The sequence below is a fragment of the Lissotriton helveticus genome, chromosome 1_1 (assembly GCF_964261635.1).
Source record: "Lissotriton helveticus chromosome 1_1, aLisHel1.1, whole genome shotgun sequence".
Lineage (NCBI taxonomy): Eukaryota > Metazoa > Chordata > Amphibia > Caudata > Salamandridae > Lissotriton > Lissotriton helveticus.
The window spans coordinates 1,130,588,024-1,130,602,432 of NC_136057.1; the positions used below are offsets into that span (position 1 = coordinate 1,130,588,024).

The 14,409-nt window shown below is 43.2% G+C and overlaps 1 protein-coding gene across 1 annotated transcript; it reads left to right on the forward strand.

Moving 5' to 3' along the window:
• The first annotated feature begins 9,620 nt into the window (after nucleotides 1-9,620).
• On the forward strand, nucleotides 9,621-13,255 carry LOC144772313 (uncharacterized). Its single transcript, XM_078656548.1, has 2 exons — nucleotides 9,621-10,724; nucleotides 13,234-13,255. The coding sequence occupies exon 1, from the start codon at nucleotides 9,808-9,810 to the stop codon at nucleotides 10,708-10,710; it is 903 nt and encodes a 300-aa protein (XP_078512674.1). The 5' UTR covers nucleotides 9,621-9,807; the 3' UTR covers nucleotides 10,711-10,724; nucleotides 13,234-13,255.
• The last annotated feature ends 1,154 nt before the right edge of the window (nucleotides 13,256-14,409 follow it).

The window sequence follows — 14,409 nt, forward strand, 5'->3', positions numbered from 1 at the left end:
ACCTGTAACCTTTGTTTTTTTGAGAAATACTAAGGTTTTTGGTTTTTAAATTGTATTTCCTAACTGTAACATTTATTCATATATATATTCACTGAAAAAACCATAGGTTATAGACCATATATAGTTAGGAATTAGCATTTACAAAACCTTGAAAATTCACTGAAAAAACCATAGGTTATAGACCATATATAGTTAGGAATTAGCATTTAAAAAACCTTATTTTACTCACACAAAACCATTGAAATTCCATATATAGTTAGTTGCACTAACTATATATCGCGCACCTGCAATCCACTGCTGATGATGTCACATATTACATCATTCATGACATGGTCAGTGACATCACTGATGACATCACTGATGACATCTCAAATGACATCACTGATGACATCACTGATGACATCTCATTTGACATCAATGACCACATCACTGATGATATCATTCATGTGACAATACAATGCATCTCCTCACATTTTAATATAACCTCTGTTTCACCCAGTGTTAAATACAGAATATAATTTTTGAAACCATTGACACACCAATACTAGTTACTACATACGCACTCACTGATTCCTACGTCTACACACACCTTCACTCATTCACCCATACTATCATTCATACATACAATCACTCATCTTTACAACACTATCATATGCACTCATACACCTATACAGACACTCACAGTCTGCCACTCATCCATGGAGTTACTCACACACCTAGTCAGTCCTGTAAAGAATCAATGACACTTCCATTTTCTTGTCTATACAGTTAAACATAGAGCACCTTACATTTTCAAACATATACTAACACATACTTACCTTGTTATACAATCATTGATACAAGTACACATTGATCTGCACAGAGTCACACACCTCCCAGCCAGCCACACACACACTCAGTCTCCCATACAAATACTTGGACAATCAATCAGTAACCCATATAGTTAATCATATAGCTACTGATCAAAACATGCAGCAGTTTACAGAACAACAGACATAATGATGCACAAATTAAGACACTTTAGTCACTAACCCATGCACTCAGTGAGACACATTTAATCACTCACTCATGCATTCAGTCATGCACCTACTAAATCCTTTGTCCAGACACTTATACTTCCACTCATTCTTCAATATGTAAGACACATTTTAACTTTACAGAAACATACAGTCACTGGATGTTGTCATCAGTGATGTCATCAGTGATGTCATTTGAGATGTCATCAGTGATGTCATCAGTGATGTCACTGACCATGTCATGAATGATGTAATATGTGACATCATCAGCAGTGGATTGCAGGTGCGCGATATATAGTTAGTGCAACTAACTATATATGGAATTTCAATGGTTTTGTGTGAGTAAAATAAGGTTTTTTAAATGCTAATTCCTAACTATATATGGTCTATAACCTATGGTTTTTTCAGTGAATTTTCAAGGTTTTGTAAATGCTAATTCCTAACTATATATGGTCTATAACCTATGGTTTTTTCAGTGAATTTCAATGGTTTTTTAATAGCAAATATCATAAGCTGTCGAATGTCAAGTACGTGGTAAGTGAAAACATTTTCGTGTTTATGCACACTGATCTGCTTTGAATGGTGCCCCCCCCCCTCATTTCTATTAGGAGTACTCTCTCTTTGCAGATAGTGAAAGGTAGTTAACGCAGGTCTTTGCCCCCATTGTAATCCGTCGTGCCTGCTTCTCTCTCCATTTGATTCATTGTTATCCAAGTATTTACTGTTTTAGAATTAGTTCTCTTTGGTTCATTCTCTATTTACAAACAAACACAGAGTCGCAATACTCTGTTTAGTCTTTGCAGATAACGAAAAATCGTGTAAAAAAAAAGAAAAGGAATCGAGCAAAATCAGTAGGCCACTAATGGGATCTCTTTTTGACCTCGCTAAAATAGAAACATTAGGAACAACCCCTCATGACAAATACAAAACTAGTGAGATGAACTGAACTCCACACAATGATGGCTGCAAAACAGCTCTGCTCCGCCACCCACCCCGCCCAAAATAACGATAAAGAACGGCTGCCATGATTGGTTGCGGAATGACCACGACGGAGCTACGAAATGGTGCTGCTCTCATGCTAACCCCAGCTTCAGTCTGAAACATCCAGAAACACTGTAGACTACCAATTCGATCAGTTCCGGTAGCGCCCCAATGTAACCCGGTAGAGAAGAACTAGCCCTCCCCTCTTTGACTGATGGTTCTTGTTGCCTGTCCCTTCTGTTGTCATTTAACAGAACTATTTAGCCTGCTGAAAGGGGTTGTGTTCCGACCGCTGGTTGGTGGAGACATTTTGACTATATTCTGTACCTGCGTTGTCGCGTAATGCGTCATATGACGCGCCGCGTTAGCGCATCCGGAAGTCATCCGGGGCGCGGGGCGCGCAGCGCGTATCGTAAGCATAACAAGTCATGTGACTTGTTAATAAAACTTTTCATTGGTTCATTTTACTTTTCTTATTGTAATGATGAAAGGCTTGGTCATATGACCTAAAAATTACGCTTTTCATTACTTCCGAACATTATTTTTTCTTAAATATATGTTATAATGTTCCAGGCTAATGTACTTTCCCGGAAATTTTACAACTGTCCTGCAAGTAAAATATATTCTTTTTTCGAGAAAAAGAGCGTTTCTTCGTCCCATGACGGAGCCGTTGAGCAAAAGAGGGTCGACCTGCTGTCTTAGTCGCCGATACGCCTGAATATGAGATTCTTACCGATCACTTTATGTTGCAGGAATAGAAAACACAACAGCCCTTGACCATTTATCTTTACTGCGTTCCTTCGTATTATACCTTTTACCCTTCATGTAATTGGTCTGCTTTATTTCACTTGCCTTTTAATGATTCTAAAACAGTGACTATTATTAAAAACTTTACCAATGTATATACTACTACCATGTTTTCTTTTAAAAACCTTTATTGTGAAAATTTCATTATACAAATACGAGCCTATAACCACGTGGGCCGGCCACGGAGCAAACTGTAATCGTATATGATGAATAGACATTTACACTGTAGAGGAACGTAACGGGCGGGCCATTAGGTTGCAAGAACTAAGGTGTCTAACAGTTACGGAATCGGTGGACGTACATTTTATAATTAAAATACGACAGGGCCAGTTACAATAAAATTATCTAGATATACATTTGCGGGCAAGTACCATGGGTGACGTTAATTCGAACTTTCAACAGTACAGTAATCAATAACACATCAGAACTTAATATCAATAGGGATGTCGAAATATTCAATCAATTCTCGTCCCCGCCCGCCATGTGCTTCAAAACTGCATACGTATCTCGTGATTTCAAGGTTCTGCAACCAGTACACAACAAGGAGTTACGAGTCCCATTTATTCTGGCGCCATTTTGGGCGAGGACGGGCAGGTCCAGGATATAGTCAAAATGTCTCTACCAACCATCGACTATGATGATGTTCATATGCTGTATTTATTAGAGTAACACTCAGATGTCCACATGAAATAAATTTGCCACAATCTAAACATGTCATTTTAATCTTTCCAAAGTTCTTCTAAATATTTGGGACCGTTTCCCTTGCCTCTGAAGCTCTCAGTGCCACTTCTTTGATGAATGTACTAGCAGGTCAGGGGTTCTCCTCCAAATCTCTCTTTTATGCAGCACTATAATTAATTGGTGCCACCTCTCCATATGACGATGCATGGTATAGTTACCACAACTATATTTTTTTTCGGTTCCTCTAGAGAGTTCATCGTGGCAGATGAAGCGTGTAACGTACCGGGCATTTACCTTTTTTTGCATGTACAGGAAAGGAAAAAAAAATCGAGCGTCCGAGTTCTAAGGTGTCCCAGGGCCATTTTAGTGGACCAGGCCCAAATCCAAAGAACAGGCCGCCATTTTGAGAGTCCTGTTGCAGCCGCCTGTCGCTGTAGCATCAAGAGCAGCCGAAACTCAGCTGAATGGCAACTGAAACGGAAAAGGGGCGCCCCACTACAGCAGACGAGCCAGGCCCAAATCCAAAGAACTGCTATCTCACAGGCTAATGGGGCGACCCACGCCGAGTTTCAGCATTGTAGGATGACCACACAAGTACAGCAACTTGCTAGACATCACCTCGGTGCCATCCGGATCTCGGCGCCCCACTGCAGATGAAGTGCCTCTCAACTATGAAACCACCACGGTGACATCCGGATCTTGGCGCGTTGTGCTGCCTTCGGCCTATTCGCACATCGGTCCGCTACTGACGCCATCTCACAGGCTAATGGGGCGACCCACGCCGAGTTTCAGCATTGTAGGATGACCACACCAGTACAGCAACTTGCTAGACATCACCTCGGTGCCATCCGGATCTCGGCGCCCCACTGCAGATGAAGTGCCTCTCAACTATGAAACCACCACGGTGACATCCGGATCTTGGCGCGTTGTGCTGCCTTCGGCCTATTCGCACATCGGTCCGCTACTGACGCCATCTCACAGGCTAATGGGGCGACCCACGCCGAGTTTCAGCATTGTAGGATGACCACACCAGTACAGCAACTTGCTAGACATCACCTCGGTGCCATCCGGATCTCGGCGCCCCACTGCAGATGAAGTGCCTCTCAACTATGAAACCACCACGGTGACATCCGGATCTTGGCGCGTTGTGCTGCCTTCGGCCTATTCGCACATCGGTCCGCTACTGACGCCATCTCACAGGCTAATGGGGTGACCCACGCCGAGTTTCAGCATTGTAGGATGACCACACCAACTTGCTAGACATCACCTCAGTGCCATCCGAATCTTGGCATCTCAACGCCTAGTGGTATCTTCCATACAAAAAATATTGTTACGCTGCCTTTGGCCCCATTCGCACATCAGTCCGCAACTTAGACATCACCTCGGTGCCATCCGGATCTTGGCATCTCAGCGCCTTGTGGTGTCAGTCAGAAAATATTGTTGTGCTGCCTTCGGCCTATTCGCACATCGGTCCGCTACTGACGCCATCTCACAGGCCAACGGGGCGCCCCACGCCGACTTTCAGCATTGTAGGATGGCCACACCAGTGCGGCAACTTGCTACACACCACCTCGGTGCCATCCGGATCTTGGCATCTCAGCGCCTTGTGGTCTCTTCTACACCGGAAATATAGTAGAAAATATTGTTGCGCTGCCTTTGGCCCCATTCACACATCAGTCCGCTACTGACACCATCTCACAGGCCAACGGGGCGCCCCACGCCGACTTTCAACATTGTAGGATGGCCACAGAAGTGCGACAACTTACTAGACACCACCTCGGTGCCATCCGGATCTTGGCGCGTTGTGCTGCCTTCGGCCTATTCGCACATCGGTCCGCTACTGACGCAAACTCACAGGCCAACGGGGCGCCCCACGCCGACTTTCAGCATTGTAGGATGGCCACACCAGTGCGGCAACTTCCTACACACCACCTCGGTGCCATCCGGATCTTGGCGCGTAGTGAAGCTGCAGCAGCTGCAAATAAGCTTCAGACAGTGTTACAACCGCTGCTCAGAACTCTCAACTATGACACCACCTCGATGCCATCCGGATCTTGGCGCGTTGTATTGCCTTCGGCCTATTCGCACATCGGTCCGCTACTGACGCCGCCTCACGTGCCAACGTATTTTCTCCGCATTTTATACCCTATGCCGCATAACAGGTCATGTGACTTGTTTATAAAACTTTTCATTGGTTCATTTTACTTTTGGTTTCCTAATGATGGAAGGCTTGATCATATGACCTAAAAACAACACTTTTCATTGGATGAAAACTTTTTTTTTCCCCCAAACGATGAAAGCCCCACCTTGTTTCTGGATGTTTCAGACTGAAGCTGGCGTCACCATGAGAGCACCACCATCTCGTAGCTCCGTCGTGGTCATTCCGCGAGCAATCATGGCAGCCGCTCCCCACCAGAAGCCTGCAGGAGTCGGGGCCCCCAAAACTTTTGATGAATTCTCAAGGCGGAGGGGACGCTTTCGAGAATGGGGTCCAAGACCTAGCAGACAAGCGTCCGATTTCCAAGGTGTCCCAGGGCCATTTCAGTGGACCAGGCCCAAAAAGGAAACAGCCTGCCGCCATTTTGAGAGTCCTGTGACAGCCGCCTATCGCTGCACCGCAAGAGTGGGCGCAACTCAGCTGAATGGCGGATTTTGACACAGTGGACCAAAAGCGGACGGAATGGCAACTGAAACGGTAAAGGGGCGCCCCACTACAACAGACGAGACTCCACCTGGAGAGGCCCGTTCACGCCGCCTCCCCCGGGGCGCTCCACGCCGTTATTCGGAGCAGCATTGTAGGATACCAAAACCAGTGCGGCAACTTACTGGACATCACCTTGGTGCCATCGTTCTGCTGCCTTGGAACTATTCGCACAACAGTTTGCTACTGATGACCCACCCCCCGCGACGCCCCACGCCGTTATTTGCTGGGTGGCAACTTACTAGACATCACTTTTGTGTCATCTAGATTTCGGCGCGTTCTGCTGCCTTGGAACTATTCGCACAACAGTTTGCTACTGATCACCCACCCCCCGCGACGCCCCACGCCGGAAATCTGGACGTTGTGCTGCGTTGGGACTATTCGCACAGCCGACCGCTACTTCGTTGTTTTTCTCTAAAAATGTTTATATGTTATTACTATTTTTGTTTTCTTGTATATATTTATAAATTATTAAAGTTTTATAATCTTACTACTTTGTCGGAGTGCTATATATTTTTAATGTGACACATAATTGTAAAAACTTTGATGTACAAAGAGTCATCCCTGGAATCTTCCGCTTCACGCTCGGTCCCCTCCCCAATCACAATACAGAATGGTTTTCAGATAATAGCAACGCTTCTGCTGTGACGGATCTCATCGAGTGTGGGCCTTGATCTACTATAACTCCTTTGAAGACGGGTGATTCTTTACAGCTGTGGCCATAAACTACATCTGCAGGGCTAGCTGATAGCCTAGGACCGGCCTGGACAATCGGACACAGAGGAAAAGGAGTGTCAGAGGGTGCGGTAGTGAATAGGGCGAAAGGGAGGTGTCGGGCGGGCACAGGGTGTGATTCTCAGGGAAGAACAGCGCAGATGGGGGGAGGTTTATTACCCATGCATAAAACAGAGAGCGGGGGTGACCACTGCCTGGGGGAGATGCTTGCGAGGGTGGGGAGCCATGCTAAGGATCGACAGCGTTCACAGAGTGGATCTGGTCAAGGCATCTAAAATGGCTGCCGTGCACGACAAAAGTGTGGCATTTGAAAAAAGACAAGATGGCGCACACAATGTTTTTCAACAATTCCTGATTTCCTTCGAATCGAACGTTAACAGACGTTGGGGCATATTACCAAAGTTAAGCGATATTTATCCCTAACGATGCACTGCAAAGATTTTTTTACCGTCAGAAATTATCGCAGATAAACCTTGCTATTATCAAGGTTTATCGCAAATACGATAAAAAACGAGCGCAATGCATTAATGTCGCTGAAAACTCCGCGATATTCATGCATTACCGAGCTAATGCTCTTAGCCATGTTATCCACCTCCCATTGGATAACATGGCTAAGAACTGCTCAGGGCAGCTGTTACTTTTTGGAGATATTCGCGCTTATCTCGAATATTTCCAAAAGTTGATAATAGGAGATAGCGATGTTAGCGACTGTTTCCAGTCGCTAACATCTTGGCATGCCCACTTTGCATGTCATTAGTGATAAATATCACTCACATGCAAAGTGGGACCCAAGATGGTCGCTATCTCCTACTAGCCGTCGCTAACTGGTGTTAGCAACAGCTAGGTAATACACATATAATTTTATCTCCGCGAAGCGGAGCGCTGTTACAGATATATATCTTGTTTTTGAACGTTAATTTCTCAAAATGCACTGAAGCACATATATTGAGACATAGCAAAGGCACATCGGGCTACCAGTCCCTAATATTTTACCAAGTTTCGTGCAAATCCATTCAGCCGTTCGATTATTATTATTATTATTTTTTTTTGCCCCGCGGGGCCCTTTTAAAACCTCCACATCAAACCTAGGGGGTCAGCGAGGATCTACTATGCCCCCTTATGGTCATTTGCCCCTTCGCTTTGGCCTCCTCTTGTCTCTCGATCCTACCGAGAGACAAGATGGCGGCCGCTACGTACTGTTTGGAATGTTTACAGACACCGGAGAGCCAATCAGCTTCGCTTCGCAAAGCTCCGTAACGCGAAAAGTACGCGAAGCGGTGCGCTGTTACAGATATATATCTTTTTTTGAACGTTAATTTCTCAAAATCCACTGAAGCACATATATTGAGACCTAGCAAAGGCACATCGGGCTACCAGTCCCTACAATTTTGCCAAGTTTCGTGCAAATCCATTCAGCCGTTCGATTATTATTATTATTATTTTTTTTTGCCCCGCGGGGCCCTTTTAAAACCTCCACATCAAACCTAGGGGGTCAGCGAGGATCTACTATGCCCCCTTATAGTTATTTCCCCCTTTGTTTTGACCTCCTCTTGTCTCTCGATCCTACCGAGAGACAAGATGGCGGCCGCTACGGACTGTTTGGAATGTTGACAGACGCCGGAGAACCAATCAGCTTCGCTTCACAAAGCTCCGTTGCGCGAAAAGTCCGCGAACCAGAGCGCTAACCGGTCCGCTGTTACAGATATATATCTTTTTTTAAACGTTAATTTCTCAAAATCCACTGGAGCACATATATTGAGACCTACAAAAGGCACATCGGGCTACCAGTCCCTACAATTTTGCCAAGTTTCGTGCAAATCCATTCAGCCGTTCGGGCTAAAAGTGAGGCCAACCGCCCTATGGAAAACTCAATGTTAAAAACACGTTTTGGGACCCCCCTTTTTTCTCGGCCCCCACTGGACGAACCCCCCCCAAATTTTCAAGGGCTGCTCAGAAACAAAATGTGCCATTTTCCTGAAAATTTCAGCCGATTCCGTCCACAAACGCCAAAGTTATTAGACATAGAATTTTCAAAAAACCCATAGAGAAAAAATCCTAACTATATATACCTACTGGCGACCGCCAGTAGGTAATATATACCTGAACAATGAATCCGGATATTGTGTGAATCTAACACAATACCGCATATTATGGCTGGCGTAAGGGCGCATGTTAAACAGACAGTATGAATATTTCGTCTGTATATCAAGTACTAACATTGGTCTTATACTTTGAACATCAAGAATATGGCTTAACAATTAATTCCCAATCATACTTGGAAGTGTTACAATTGTTTACATGAAACAATGTTTACAATGGACAGACTTAGCTTATAATGGTATTTTCTTTATGTTTATAAACACGTGCACAATGTGTAAACACTATGTACCTTTAAATGACTGTCAGTACCTGCATAGCCCCACCCGTGAGCAAGAGATCGGCGGATCTCGAAACGCGTTGGGTTTGCTCTGCCAAATAAACTGACAGCATCGTAATGCAATTGGGCTCCGACTCTGGTTTTTCACAAATGAAGCGCGACCAGGAGTGTGTGGAATATTAGGGGCTGGCGTACCCCGTCGTGAGCCCGCCGTCAAAGAGGCTTAAGCACGCTAACTCTGTGTGTGCAATTTTGAAGTAATTGCTTTTGCCCGCCTGATTTATGGCTGCACTTGAACTGAGGAATCGCATTGGGAAAACAGACGTAAGCTTTGAATTTACGAAAGCTTAAACGGATATCCGACAGTGTGTTATCTGGTCGGAGTGAAGGCACAGTTTGAAAAACGATTTCCCGCCCTGGATTGGGTAACAGTGACAGCCAGTAGTCAGCGCTATACGGAAAACACGGTGCAGCAACAACATACCGGCTGGTTTGTTGTGTCAAACGGAATGGCAGAATCAAGGAACAGTAGAAGGGCGGAAGCAGCAGCCAAACTGTTCACATCAAAGGAAACCGGTCAAGGGGAAACAATTCAACCACCCGGTAAGCATGTGAATGAAGCAAAAATGCTTTGGGATGCACTTTGGAAGAATTTAAAACGCGAGCAGTCGCGCTGGTGGGAGGCGGCTGCCTTAACAAAATACCTAGAGTGCAACAGAATACCGCGTGGCCTGCGGATCTTCATTATACCCACATTTCAAGATCCAGACCCCGAGTTAATCAGTGACTGGATGGAAAATAACCATATTTGCTCGATCAATATGTTGAAAATGCTCGTCAAAAATGCTGAGAAGGAGTGTGCCAAAATTAACACAGAGAACGAGGCAATAATTGAGAAACTGAAAGCTAAGTATACTGATATTGAGTTTTCTGCTGAAATGGAGAAAATGCATAAACGCCTTGATAAAATTGAGGATGAAATCAAAGAAAAGAAACAACGTAAATTTTACCGTGACGAGGTAGATTACAGCAAGGGCCAAATTTTGACATTTGCAAAGCGGTATGAGGTAATCAGGGATGCCGCTAAAAAATCTACTACCAAAAGTCATGCTACACCTGGGAAAAAGGCAATGGTGCCAAATCCTGAAACAACTATTCCAAGTGATAATGTAACTTTGGAAGAAGATACTGGATCAATTGAAAGTGATGTTTCTGAACCAGTAGAACAAATTCCAGTAAAAGAACTTATTTTAAAGGAAGTAGCCCTAATGACCAAGGAACGCCAGACAGGCACTCCAACAAAAGGGCGTGGAAGAGGCGGCAGAGGAGGGCGCGGAAGAGGCAACAGGTCATCCGAAGCGGCGCCAAGTACAACAGGAGTGGTAACCAGAGGCAAGGCGGCGAAAATATAAGCTCCATGACAGTGGTAAATCTTTCTAACCGCACTTTAACACCTGTACAAATTGAAGTACTTTCCAGAGGGCTTTCATTCTGTCCAACTTCCACCTTCAATTTCACCAGTGCTCGCATTGATCTTTTTTGTTTCACACGGAAACTTAAACTGCGAAAGTGGTTTGCCAATAAACCGCGACTCAGAAAAGATCCAATGACAGAGAAATTAAGTACTTTAAGTATCAATGACGCAGAACTGCTGCAATCTGTACAATTATTGGCGGGCTGTGATGATGTATATGACAATGCTGTACTTAACTTGATTGACACTGAGGATACAATTCACATGACTAGTGGCAGTGGTTTTAAACCAAAATCAGTGTTTGTTCCTCAAATTACGAACAGTTACATTGATAGCTTTGAACGTGGAATGATACAAGAAATGAGACGTTTGGACAGAATGAAGCCTAAAACTAACTGGAATCTTAACAAAAAACAGTTTCTTGCCCTTAAGGAAATGGAAGGTTGGGTAGATGTGGTGATCAGGAATAGTGACAAGGGTGGAAATGTGGTGGTATGGCCTATTGACATGTACCTGAAAGAAGGTTTGATGCAGTTATCTGATACACAGAGTTACATGAAAACAACCAGAGAGGACTATAATGCATCCAAGGGTACTTATGCTGACAAATTGTGTGACTGGAAAGCCAGAGGTATACTTGAGGAGGATGAGTTTAATTACCTCCACGTAAAATATCCAAAGATACCGGCGCTATATTTCCTCCCAAAGTTACACAAAAATTTACAGACCCCCCCCGGCAGACCTATTGTATCGTCGGTGGGTAGTCTGTATGAGAAAACAAGCAGATATGTGGACCATTTTTTGCAGCCTTATGTGAGTGAATTACCCTCATATGTTAGGGACTCATCTGATTTTTTAGGTATCATCAATGATGTGGTGTGGAGTCCCCAATATTGGCTGGTTAGCTTTGATGTGGCCAGTTTGTATACCAGCATTCCACAGGAGCTAGGGGTAGAAGCATGTAAATTCTATCTCAGAAACAGATCGATTTCCCTTCTATCACACACCCACATGTTACTTGACATGATTTGGGAGTGTATGAATAACAACTATTTCATTTTCAACAAATCCATGTTTAAACAGATCCGGGGGGTGGCGATGGGCACTTGTTTTTCCCCCAGCCTGGCTTGTTTATATCTGGGCTGGTGGGAGGAACTAGTGGTGAAGAAGATCGCCCACTATAGTGCCCACGTCATCCTTTGGAAAAGGTACATAGACGACATTTTCTGTGTTTGGGATGGTACCTTGGACCAAATACACGAATTTGAAGCCACTTTGAATGACAACTCTCTTAATCTAAAATTCACGAGTGTAATCAGTAAAGATCAATTGGAATTCTTGGACATCAAACTTGCAGTCAAGGATGGTAATCTCATTAGCACCTTATTTCGCAAATTGACTGCTGGAAATAGCCTGCTACATGCAGGGAGTAGTCATCCCCAAAGCCTTATACGCAGTATTCCCTTGGGTGAACTAATAAGGGCCAAAAGAAACTGTAGTTCTGCAGAGGGTTTTCATGATGAAAGTAAACTTATGATGCAGCGATTCTCTGAGAGGGGGTACAGTGAAAAAATAATACAGCAGGCACTAACAAAGGTCAATGCGATGGACAGGAAAGATCTATTAATCCAAAGGAACGTAAAGAAGATGATAAGGTACGTTTTATTACGACCTATAACAGTCAATCATGGAAACTGCGTAAGTGCCTAACTAAATATTGGGAGACTCTGAAATTGGACAATGATGTCAAAGAGGCAATCCATGAAATTCCTTCACTGACTTACAGGAAAGCCAAATCTCTGAAGGACACCTTAAGTAGTACACTGATAAAAGAGAGTGAAAAAACCAATTCTATTCAAGGTTTTTTTCCATGTTACAGATGTAAAGCCTGTAAATATAGTTGTACTCGGAAATCAATTGAACTGTCTAAAGACAGAGGTGCTCATAAAATTACCAAGCATCTCAGTTGTACAACGCAATATGTGGTTTACGCTCTTGAGTGTCCTTGTAAGAAATTTTATATAGGCTGTACAACGAAACAGGCAAAATTAAGAATTTTGGAGCATCAGAGAGCAATAAGAAATGAGAATCAGCAATATCCTGTAGCGAGGCATTTTTCGCTGTTACATAACAAAAATCCTAATTTGATGAAATTTTGTGTTTTGGACAGCGTTGATCTTAATGAGAGGGGAGGCAACAGGTGGCTAGAGTTACGGAAACTCGAATCAAAGTACATTATAATGTACAATACCTTGCAGCCCATGGGACACAATTTGGGTGAAGAGTTAGCCATTCACCTCCAAACATAAAATATGGTTTTTCTGTGATGTTGAATATGCTGCTGCTTTTTTGGTATCTGAAGTTTAAATTTTAATAGTTTTTAAAACAGATGTTTTGCACTGATCTACAAATGTAAATATCCAACAGCTATAGTCTTGTTTTTCTTTTTTTTCCATTACAGGATATGGGAGATACCACCGCCCACATGGGCATTATTGGAAGTCAAGTCTGATAATTGTGATGGACTTTTGCCCACTGGGGCAATATAATACCTGAACAATGAATCCGGATATTGTGTGAATCTAACACAATACCGCATATTATGGCTGGCGTAAGGGCGCATGTTAAACAGACAGTATGAATATTTCGTCTGTATATCAAGTACTAACATTGGTCTTATACTTTGAACATCAAGAATATGGCTTAACAATTAATTCCCAATCATACTTGGAAGTGTTACAATTGTTTACATGAAACAATGTTTACAATGGACAGACTTAGCTTATAATGGTATTTTCTTTATGTTTATAAACACGTGCACAATGTGTAAACACTATGTACCTTTAAATGACTGTCAGTACCTGCATAGCCCCACCCGTGAGCAAGAGATCGGCGGATCTCGAAACGCGTTGGGTTTGCTCTGCCAAATAAACTGACAGCATCGTAATGCAATTGGGCTCCGACTCTGGTTTTTCACAAATGAAGCGCGACCAGGAGTGTGTGGAATATATATATATATATATATATATATATATATATATATATATATATATATATATATATATATATCACAGACATAAAAGAAAAAAATGAATAAATATACATGAGGTCAGACAAAAAAGAACACCATTACACTCACAGTTATGACAAAAAGAGAGAAAAACAGCAGAGAAAATATATATGTGAAAGAAAAAAATCAATATAGCTTAAATCCAATCAGCTACAGGAGCCCACATCCTTGCCCCAAAGAGCCTCTTCCTACCCCCCTTACTTTTATAGATGACAGCTTCCAAATTATACATTGCCAGCAGTCTTGCCCGCCAAGAGAGAAATGATGGAGGATCCAGAGAAATCCAGTCCATCGTAATGCAGGCACGTACAATCGCCATACAGATAAATACAAAAGCAGTTGTTGTTTTGAAAGCACTGCACCTACTAGTTCCAACTCCTGTGTCCCATTTAGAGATTTTACCCGGGGTGTAATACATGTCATAAATAGACATATAGTGCTGTGCCCACATCCGACCTGTCAACAAAACTTGATTTGCCAAAGATATGGAATTGGTTAAATCAATCCCCTCTATATTTAATTTTCTTGCCCATTTGTCTTGGCATTGCTCTAGATCTGCTGGGAGTA